Source organism: Leopardus geoffroyi, chromosome D1 (genome assembly GCF_018350155.1).
Source record: "Leopardus geoffroyi isolate Oge1 chromosome D1, O.geoffroyi_Oge1_pat1.0, whole genome shotgun sequence".
NCBI lineage: Eukaryota > Metazoa > Chordata > Mammalia > Carnivora > Felidae > Leopardus > Leopardus geoffroyi.
Genome location: NC_059329.1, coordinates 61,056,578 through 61,068,496, shown reverse-complemented (window position 1 = coordinate 61,068,496; position 11,919 = coordinate 61,056,578). Strand labels below are relative to the sequence as shown.

Below are 11,919 nucleotides of genomic sequence, written 5' to 3'. Positions count from 1 at the left end.
CCTGAATACAGAGAGATATTCAGTAATATACTACTCTTGATATTAGTAAGAAATAGTTTTGAAATTACATGTTTTCTTTGGCTATAATCCCACTGAATCTTACTTGTTTGGCAGATCATTACACTTCAGGATACAGATTTGGCAATGATTGTTTTTGAACCCATGAACTTGGCTTTGTAAAAAGACTATAACAGAATGCAAGCTCCTCAGGGCCAGCCATTTTATGTTGGTTAGGTTTATGGGTTCATCCCTAGCAATTAGAATGATTCAAGACATACAATAAACACAAAATGAATGTAAATTAAAGGAATAATAAAATGAATACATACACGCATGAATGAATGAATAAATAAATGAACCAACACATGAAGTAGGATAGGGTCAAATTTCTGGTGCCACATTTGTCTAATTTCAGAACTCAAAAAACTGAATGTAATATGTTCTTTACCCAGAAAAAGAGTAGCCTAATGTTATGAAGGACTCTGCATGAAGACATACAGACAGAGGCCACACAGCTCCTTCCAAGATACCCCATTAGCCCTTTGACTTGAGATCCAATGATGTTTCCACAAGTCTCAGAATCCATTAGTCAGCATCTAGGAACAAATCAACTTGTATCTCAACCTGGCAGCAACAGATTAGGACCAGGAGATGTTTGTTGAAGTAAGAACACACAAGTCTTTCTACATGGATCAAAATCCTTAGTACAAGAATGTGTCATGAGTCTTATTTTTGAATAAAAACATGGAGTACTCGCTCTCGTATCTGTTTGGTCCTTACACCATAAATGATGGGGTTGAGGGAAGGTGGGATAACCAAATAGAGGTTGGCAACAAGAATGTGAATGTAGCGTGGTATATTGTGTCCAAATCGGTGAGTGAGGAAGGAGAACACTGAGGGGATATAGAAAACACAGATGACCCCAGTGTGAGAGCCACACGTGCTTAGGGCTTTTAACCGAGCATCGTGTGATGGGAGGCGGAAGACAGCTCGGAGTATGTAAACGTAGGAGATGCCAATAAGGACCAGGTTCAAGACAAAGAAGGAAACCACAAAGAGCCCATAGATGGCATTGATACGGATGTTTCCACAGGACAGTTTTGCAATGCCCATGTGTTCACAGTAGGAATGAGCTATTACACGAGCCTGACAAAAGGGTAGGCGGTAGATGAGATAGATCATGGGAAGCGTAAGCAGAACTGGACGAACCACAGTGCACATGCTGATGCCCACCAGCACCCGGGATGTCAAGATGGTCCTATAGTGGAGTGGAGCACAGATCGCCACATAACGGTCAAAGGTCATGGCCAGCAAGACTTCAGCTTCCATGCCAGTAAAAGTATGGATCAAAAACATCTGGGCTACACAAGCCCCAAAGTTAATCTCATGAGCATCAAACCAGAAGATACCCAGCATGCGGGGCATAGAGGTTGTGGAAAGGGCCAAATCGATAGTTGAAAGGAGGGCCAGAAAGTAGAACATGGGCTCTCTCCGCAGGGTCTGCTCCATCTTGATGACTAGCAAAATGGTGGCATTGCCCAGCAAAGCCATAAGGTAAACAGAGCAGAAAGGCAGGGAGATCCAGGCATGGGCTCTTTCCAGCCCTGGGATTCCAACGAGGAAGAATGTATCTGGGTGAAAAATGCTCCTGTTGTGGTATATCATCCTATTACTGATCAAAGGAGGTGAATCTGCTCCCTCTCTAGGGGAAAATGAGAGAGAGGGAGAGGGAGAGATCAGAGGAGAGATCAGAGAGAGAAGGAGAGGCCATATTAATTGCTAGCTTAGTGTTTTAGCATAGAGTTGATGTCATGTTTAATACATAGTAGGTCTGTTACTGAAGGACATATATGAGACATCACACAGCCATTCCCAGGTCAAGGTCATATCCAGAGTTTTCATTCAGCCTGCTAATTGAGTTCTAATCCCAAACATGGAGGCTTACAGCAAGCTCTGTGAAGATTTCTAATAATTAGAGCTTATCATTCACTTTGAAGAATAGCATGTGATTTCACTCTGGGAAACACACCCTGGTGAGGTGACACTGGGAACCTCAAGACTATAGATGAGATCAAGTTAATACACTACAGAGGCAGTCAGAAACACCTTTAAGCTAAATAAATAAATAAATAAATAAATAAATAAATAAATAAATAACTTTAAGCAATCCATAATGAAAATAAATTATAGATCCAGGTGTATAGGTACTCGCACAATTAAAACCTGAATTCTTCTGACTGATATGTAAAAACTCTGACCCAAGCCCAGCAGCCTCTCGCAGACACTAAATCAGATAATAAGGGCTGGCGCCCTGAGATGCCTGGCCAGGAGTTGAAACAGCCATTGTTTATGATTTATGGACTGTGCAGATCAGTTGGGAAAGGAAACGGAGGGCTCTCTGATGCTATTTTCACACTTTTCATTCACTCTCCATAGCATATCCAGTACTCTCTGAGCACCCATGAATTTTATGTGTTAACTCTGCCACTGTGATGGAGCCAACTTTTGCCTGGCTGCTACTCCTACCAGCTGAAGACACCAGAAATCTGGGCAGAAAGCCTAAAATGATTTTGGTACCAGAGAAGGTATTTTTTGTAGCTCTCTGGGTCTGTTGTATGTCAACAGAGAAGAATCTACTTCTGCAATGGTCTGAAGGGAATGAGAAAGACACTTGAGTAACGCCTTCAAAATGCTACAGGATGAGTCATACCACTCCGAAGGAGGTAAAGAAACTTACCCTGGAATGTAGGGTACAGCAGTTGTAACTAAAAAAAAAGCAGAGATGTCCCTGTTTTGTTCCTGTTATAGCTTCACTTTCTTATCATTTAAAAATTGTTTTCTAATATAGAAAACATACCGAGGTAAAAAAATAAATAATTATTTGTGAGCTCAGTCCAATAGAGAAAGAATAAGTACTGCAAGGTGCACTGACTCTTATTTGCCTCCGAAAACATAAACAACCCGGCCAATTAAGAAACCATTGCCTAGAAAGGTGATGGCTAAGGCCAAAGTGAAGAGTGTCTGTTGTTTATTGTGGAGAAACACTAGGAGTCTACTTTCAACGGCAGCTCTTCACTGGCCTCATTCCTTCCTGCTGACATAGAAATTTATTTCATCCAATGCAACGGACAGGATGATATTAAATTCATTGGATCTTCCTGAGACTTTTAAAGATAATCTTATCACCTTTCAAAGATATAACTTTGTTTTTTTTTTCCTGCCTGGTGCAGTTGGCCACTTGATCCAGTTCTCAGCCTGCTCTGCCCACATAACTCTGCATTTACGGCCACGACTATTCACCAGATCCCAGCAGCTGATTCACCTTTTTCTTCCATAGGAATAAAGACTCACAGACAGCATCAAGCAGCACAACCCTTATATTCTTCTGAGCAGTACATGGAAGGTGCCTTTATGCTAGGCTTCTAGTACCTAAGGGATATTTCTAGGAAAACATCCCAGTTTAACCCCAACTTAACACAGTGATCTGGGATAGAGTCCTCGGAGACTGCTCACAAACCTCTATATTCTACTCCCCAAACAGAAAACCCTAAGGAACATAGAAGCACAAGGAAGTGTATATAAATAAAAGTTGAAGAGTGGGGACGAAACACAGTTATTGTCATCACTACTTGACACATGTGATAACAGATACACTGTATCTCCATGTGAATGTGACTATGTGGCCCAGTTCTATGGCTTAGTGATCTTCTACATATAGAAGAAGCTAGCTAATTTCAGCTCAAATATTTGAACTAGTATAGAGAGCATTTTTTATGGCTTTAAATTTTACTATTTCTCTTCACTAAATTTTTACCAGCCTCCTCTCATATAACTGCTTTGAGTTTCCCCAAGTAGCACTAAACGCATAGAGCCATGATCCATTTTCCACACCCTTTTCTGGGCATGAATTCTCTCCCACAACCACAATTTCACCTGGAAAGATTGCAAAAGACCTATTGATAAGTGCCTAAATTTCAACCCTGGAGCCAGAGTGCTCGTAGTCAAGTTCTGGCTATGCCACATGCCAGCTGCATGACTTTGGGTGACAAGTATTATTTCTGTGCCTCAGTTTCTTTAACTATAAAATGAAAATCAAAATAGTGTCTTCCTCATTGGGTAGATTTGAGGTATAAATTAAATGTCTATGAGGCATTTAGAACAGTGTCCTGTACATAGCTGTACATAGTAAGTGGTCAATTATAGTTTGTTCCTCTTTCCCCTTATCCTGCCCCTCCTCTTCTCTCCCCTTCTTTCCCTTCTCCTCCTCCTCTTCCTCCTTCTTATTCTTATGCTCACAAGAACAGTTCCATAGATATTATTCATGCAGGGCAACTTTCGGAATCACTTACCAATCGCTACTAACTCTAGAGCCATTTTCTTCTAACAATATTAAATATTTTCTACTCAAACTGTAGACTCAATCATGTAGTTCCCCTTAGAATGTGATTTTTTGGATTGAAAAAAATATATATCTCTTGGGGCACCTGGGTGTCTCAGTCCATTAAGGATCCAATTCCTGATTTCAGCTCGGGTCATGATCTCACGATTTGTGAGATCAATCCCTGTGTGAGGTTGTGTGCTGACAGCACAGAGCCTGCTTGGGATTCTCTCTCCCTATCTTTCCTCTCCTCCCCCACTCTCATGCACAGACACACATTCTTTCTCAAGATAAATTTTAAAAAATTATATCTCTTTATCACACAGCTGAAGTTTCTGGGAAGTTCCCTAAGATAGTATTTAAGCTTAAGAAACAAATCATTGATAGGGCTTCTGGGTAGTTCAGTCGGTTAAGCAACTGACTCTTGATTTTAGCTCAGGTCCTGATTTTGAAGTTTGTGAGTTCAAGCCCTGCATGGGGCTCTGCACTGTCAGTGCAAATTATCTCTGCTTGGAACTATCTATCTCTCCCCCTCCCTCTCCCTCTCTCTTTCTCTCCCTCTCTCTCTCTCTCAAAATAAACTTTAAAAAATAAAAATAATTTAAAAGGAAATAGGTCATTGAATACAAAGTATGAGAAGTAATAATATCTTTCATTTGACCTTGCCAATCCTTTCCATTATTCTCTACAAACATTAAAGCTATTTCCTGAAAATTTACACTTTTTTTTTTTTACCTGTACATATACAATGAAATATTCTCTTGGGTCCAATTAGGTCTTTACACATAATAAAAATAAATTTTAAGACAAATGCTTAATGGCACATTTCTTCCTCTGTGAGTATGAACTAGGACACATCAAGTCTTGAGAGCGGCTAAAAGATATCTTGGATCCATAAAGGCAGATAACTTTAGGATCAGGATGAGATGTAGAATCTCAAAAGCAAATCTTAGAACAAGTTTGGTCCCAGTGACACAGTTTATTTATTCAAATAACTGTTATATAAAACCAGACCAACATCTTTATTGTTGTAAAGACAATATATTCTTTTCAATAGTCATTAAAAAGTTTGGACAAAAAACAGTTTAGATTATCTTTCAGAAACTTAAAATGTAAAATATCACAACAGATATGGACCAAATACTTTTTTTTTCTGAATGACCTCCTAGTGGCCTCAATTCTATAGCTCCAATCTGAATTGGTTGCTTTCCTTTTCTTTTTTTTTAAATTTCTTTTAATGTTTGATTATTTTTGAGAGAGAAAGAGACAGAGTGCAAGCAGGGGAGGGTCAGAGAGAGAGGGAGAGATGGAATCTGAAGCAGGCTCCAGGCTCTGAGTTGTTAGAACAGAGCCGACACGGGGCTCAAACTCATAAGCCGGGAGATCGTGACCTGAGCTGAAGTCATACACTTCAGTGACTGAGCCACCCAGGCGCCCCTAAACTGGTTGCTTTTTGTGTTCCTAGCTGGGAATGCCCTTTTCTACTCTCCTGTTTTGGATCCGCTTCTGTTTCATACCTCATGCCTTCCCAGATAGCTCCCTAGCTTTCCTGGAACACATCCTTGAATAAATTCCAAAGACAGAATGAATGGGAGATACAGTTTCAAAATCTTTATATGACTGAAATATTACTTTGCCTTCAACTATGGATTTAGTCATGATTGGTTGTGTCCTCCACCCTCAAATTTAAATGTTAAAGTACTAATACCCAGTACCTTAGAATATGACCTCATTTGCGAACAGGGTCATTACAGATGCAATAATTTAAGTTAAAATTAGGTCATACTGGAGTAGGTTTGGCCCCTAATTCTATCCAACTGATGTTCTTATTTAAAAAAAAAAAATGCTCTGTGAGGAAACGCATGTCCACCGGGAGGGCACCATGTAATCCAGGCAGGAGGCATGGAACAGACACTTTCCACAGCCCTCAGAAGGCAGTGGCACTGCTGACGATCTCAGGCTTACAGCCTCCAGAACTGTGAGGAAATAAATCTCTGTTGCTTAGCCACCCAGTCTGTGATGCTTCGTTACTACAGCCCTAGCAAACTGATGCAGTTATCTTGGTTGCAGATGATTTTATAAGCATGATTACACCTATCATCCATCATCTATACGGTAATCAAGGAATCTGATACCATTGTAATTCCTGTTTCTTTTAGGTAACCTCTTGTGATATTTCTTTCCCCTTTGAAATATATTAGTATTATATCTTTAAATTTCTAAACATTCATCTTCATTTACTAAAAGAATTGTGCCTTTATAAGGTATGGATCTATGACATTAAAAGACAATTTTCTTTGATGTAAAATCCCTTGATTATACTTTTCTTCTTTCTCCTAATGTAACTTCTTTTTTTGGCAACCGGTTTTCTAGATGGATCTTTTATGTATACTTTTCTTTATTGCATATTTTAATCATTGTTTCCCTTCTTCCTAATATTATGAGATATTTCTTCGAATTTATTTCCCCATGCTTATACTGGTTTTTAAAAAATATGTGTGGCCACTTATGAAACACTCCAGAATTTAAAAACCTTTTCTCCTATCTGAGTTCCTGAGTTCTGAACCAAATGGAGGGATCTTTTAAAATGTCAAACAAATGAAGACAAAGGACTTTAACTTTATTATTGATAAGCTGATGACTGAGAATCTTGTTTAAGTGTTTTCTACAATGGAATTCCTAACAGATCCACTGAATTAGGTAGGCCTACTAGCCCCATCATAGTCTGAGAAGAGGCATCTAAACATATAGTATATTCCTATAAGATATAGCAGGAAGTATAATTTGTGCTCTTTCTAGGCTGTTGGTTTCCACACACACACAAAAGGCACAAATTAACTGCACTCATTTTTTTAATTTCTCTAAATATATATTTTACCTTTATTCTTATGTATCATAAAATGACATGGAAATAGCTTTACCCCTTCCAAGACTTTTCTTGGTGCTTTGTTAGAAAAGACCAAATATAGCTTTCAGCCTGGGAATAATTCACCCCATTACTAAAGTAACACTCTTCCAAGTACACAGCCAGACGTTCTGTTTCTCTACACTCTCTGTTAAGAGTAAGAACTCTTTTCAGGGTGCATGGGTGGTTCATTGGGCTAAGTGTCTGACTCTTGATCTCAGCTCAGGTCTTGATCTCAGGGTCATGAGTTCAAGCTCCATGCTGGGCTCCACACTGAGTTTGGAGCCTACTTAAAAAATAAAAAGAAGAAGAACTCTTCTCAGTCACATATAAGATCTGAGAATTGTTCCATCTGCTCCTTTCTGGTGGCTATTTCCTTGGCCTCAGTAGTTTCTTCACATACATATACTGACCAGTACACAACTGAAAGCTTCTGAGGAATGTCCTGAGGTCATGTGTGTCAGTCTCCATGCACCTCTCTCCTCTATGGTGTTCTTGTAATTCAGGGAGATGGGTCAGACTCTTTGGGTTCTCTGCCTTTATCCATGACTTGATAAATTTCCAGAGAGTAAGTCAGGGAAATCTTTGGGCTCTTCTCATTATGCCCCCCTATTTTTAGAGATCACTGTCATTGGTTTCTTTTACCCAGTTTCTTAGAACAATTGTTCTATAAACTTACCACTTTGTTTTTAGTTATCTAAGGCAAGAGACTGAATCTGATAGCTGTTATTCCATCATGGCAATAAACAGAAATAAAATGTTTGCTTTGTATTTAATATTTGAATGCTTAATTTTTTTGTCCCAAGTTATAATCTGATTATGTGGGTGAACACACTCCAAAACCATCAATATTCTGGATTAATATCATCCTCTTCATCTCAGTGGTGTGAATGCACATCTGCTTCAGTTTTTCCACTTACTATATGTTGACTTCAAGTGAGCAATCATGACTTATGTGCTTATCTCAACACTGGCAGGTGATTATGATTCTAATAGCTCTATAAGGGGGGACACTAAGATAAATGGCAAAGGATGAGGTTAAGAAGTCGGTTATAGTGATGATATTCAGCAGGGCGAAGATTGGGTCTGGCAGGGTCTTTCAAATTTCAGGTACAATATAGGACAAGTCTACTTTGTTGAAACAAGTTTTTCCACAAAATTCTGGCCCTGGGCAGGTGAATAACCAATCACAGACTAGCAAAGATAACCTGGTTTAGGCCTTTGGATTATTAAGAGATCTCAATTGTATTATTATTTTCAAATACAATAAAATGTGTCATTAATAAGGTTACATTGCTATATTAAACACCTCATAAGGTATTATTCACAATGATCTTCATAAAATGCAGGGAGATGAAAGAGCAATGACAAAATTTCAAATTTACAAAGAAGAAGCATAGAAAGAGATTTAAGGAATTCACCTAAGTTACATATGCAGGAAGTTGCACAGTTAAGAATCTGATGGAGAAAGTTTTTCTCCAAATCAATGCCTGGTGTTTCTAAAGCCTCCTACTTTGTCTAAACATGTAGAAAACTGCAGGATGAATCTCCTTGGTCCTGACACTGTAGATGATGGGATTAAGTACTGGTGGGAGAAGCAGGTAAATGTCAGCCATGACGATATAGACGATGGGACGCAAGTGTTTCCCAAAGTGATGGACCATGCATACCCCTGTTAGAGGTACAAGGAAGATAAGAACCACACATACCTGGGACAAACAAGTGTTGAGCGCCTTTAGTCGCTCTTCAAAGATGCAATGCCCAGAACAGCATGGAGAGTTATGACGTAGGAAAGGAGTGTGAAAACTGAGTCTGCGCCCAGTGTGATAATGACCACACACAATCCATAGATGTTGTTGACAATGGCATCAGAGCAGGATAATTTCAGAATATCCTGATGCAGACAAAAGGGGTGGCTGAGCACATTAGCCTGGCAATAATGATAGTGCCGTAGCAATATGGATGTAGGCATCATGATTCCTGCACTTCACAGCAAGCAGCCCAAGCCACTCTTGCCAATGACATCACTGGTGAGGACGCTTGAGTAGTGCAATGGACGACATATAGTAATGAATCTGTCAAAGGTCACGGCCAATAGCACTGAAGACTTCAAGAACGTGAAGGTGTGGATGAAAAAAAGCTAAGCAAAGCGAGCTCCTACTTTGATTTCCTGGGCTTCCCACCATAACACAGCCAGTATTGTGGGGAGTGTAGAGATGGACATGCCCAGGTCAGTTACTGCCAAGATGGACAGCAGATAATACATGGGCTGGTGGAGTGAAGACTCATTCCAGACAACAGAGAGGATGGTCATGTTGCCTATAAATGCCATTAGGTATGCAAGACAAAATGGAATTGAGAGCCAAGCATGAACAGACTTCAGCCCATGGAAACCTCCTAAGAGAAGGATGGGTTCCATAGCATCACTGTTATTCCAGACCACCATGGTGGCCTTCAGAAGCCTTTTGGGTGTGAGAGATGCTGACAAAGTCACAGACTATTCAGATTGGTGAACAAATTCTACCATATTCATGTAAAATCAATCTTTAGTGTTTTTCAAATGACTTACACAAATGTGAGTATGAAGAAAGACATCCCAGGCATCTGAATCATCAGTTCAGGAACAGTTTATAAAATATGAAATTTGGTCACAACTGTATACCGGGACATGTGAGCACTGCTAGGATGCTATCAGGTTTATACCACAGCCTTGAAAAAATTCAATGTACATGCAAACTAGAGAAATGTAAACCTTTAGATAAATTGTGTAATTAATACAACAAAATCTAAGTGAAAATAAAGAAGCTGTATTGCTCTCCTTCAAATTAGCCTGCAGATCATTTCTCAATCTTATTTTTATTTTTCAGGGTTACCCTTATACCTTTAATCTCATTGTTTTTCATATATTTTTTTCTAAAAATTAACATATATGTTCTATGAAAGTGCAACACAATGAAGAAGAGAGAGATCATTAATTTTAACATTTGATAACCTTTAATTCATTGAAATTTTGTAAAACTGGAAGCTCCAGTTGCGAGAGAAGCCAGGACTGATTTATTAAATCATCATGAAGAAAGAAAATCTGAGAATAGGTCACAAATGACCCTCTGAAATCTAATTAAACACACGTTTTTGCTCATTAAAACCTAATAGTAAAGGATAAAATATTAGTGGCATATTTTACTAATAATAAGAATAATAATTTATTATACTTTTATTTCTTTAGCATTCCTTACTTCACAATGTTTTTCAGTTTTAAAAAGGTGCTCATATTTATGAACACATTTCTCAGATAAAGCAAATGATATATCTATTAGTTCTTTTATCTTTGATATCTACATATCAAACAAACATATCTTTTTTCTTTGATATCTACATATCAAACAATTTGAAATTTCTAATCATTTATTCCTTTTTCCAGGAACCTGACTAGTCCTGCCTATGTGGTCCCAAAGCACACAATAGACCTTCTTATACATGTGTCTCTTTGATATTAACAATTGTAGGATTAAATGTAAGTCAGAATTTTTTGCCTTTCAATTTTATTTATCTTTCCCAATATTTGATGATGATAATTTTTAGGCTTTTCTATTTGTCATCCATCTGACTTAGACAAATATATAACAATCCTAAAATGAATTATTTAACTCCCAAATAAATTTGAATTGTGCATACTAGAATATAAATTCTTTGGTATCCCAAGACTTTACCCAATTGGAACAGATAATCAGAGAGGATATGCAGCTTTATATTCATTATTTTTGACCTCTATATTATTTACCAGTGTATTTTTATTTTTTTTGTGTAGTTGTTGATCTAATTGTGTAAATGCTATTATATTCTTTTGTCATTTTATATAATGTACTATCTCTATACTCTTTAATAATCTTCTAGGCCACTACTTTTAACACCTAACATTGCATGGATATCTTCATATGATTTTTCATCATATTTTAAGGTTTTCCACAGCATGGATTTTCAGAAAGGGGTACACTGAATCAAATAATATAACACTTAATATATACTAATGTATATTGCCCAATACAAATTTAAAAACAATATTTAAAATTAGACTATCATTTCTTGAATAATACTGCACTGGTCCCTCTGTTAAATATATACACTTTATCTTATTTAGTTACTGTAGTAACCATATAAAAACAAAGTAAAACACAGAAGTGTCTACTTATTTGTTCAAGGTCACATAACTGATAAGTAGAATAGCCAGGAATTCACGTGTCTGTCTTTTTTTTTAATATGACACTTATTGTCAAGTTGGTTTCCATACAATACCCAGTGCTCATCCCAACAGGTGCCCTCCTCAGTACCCATCACCCACTTTCCCCTCCCACCCACTCCCCATCAACCCTCAGTTTCTTCTCAGTTTTTAAGAGTCTCTAATAGTTTGCCTCCCTCCCTCTCTAACTTTTTTTTTTTCCTTCCTCTCCCCCATGGTCTTCTGTTAAGTTTCTCAGGATCCACATAAGAGTGAAAACATATGGTATCTGTCATTCTCTCCATGACTTAGTTCACTTAGCATAACACTCTCCGGTTCCATCCACGTTGCTACATAAGGCCATATTTCATTCTTTCTCATTGCCAAGTAGCATTCCATTGTGTATATAAACCACAACTT

General features: G+C 38.1%; 1 protein-coding gene and 1 pseudogene across 1 annotated transcript; both read right to left on the bottom strand.

Moving 5' to 3' along the window:
- Nucleotides 1-726: 726 nt before the first annotated feature.
- Nucleotides 727-1,665, bottom strand: LOC123602453 (olfactory receptor 52J3). Its single transcript, XM_045486938.1, has one exon. It carries the CDS (start codon nt 1,663-1,665, stop codon nt 727-729), a length of 939 nt encoding a protein of 312 aa, XP_045342894.1.
- Nucleotides 1,666-8,782: 7,117 nt separating this feature from the next.
- On the bottom strand, nt 8,783-9,738 carry LOC123600421 (annotated as a pseudogene).
- Between the last annotated feature and the right edge of the window lie 2,181 nt (nt 9,739-11,919).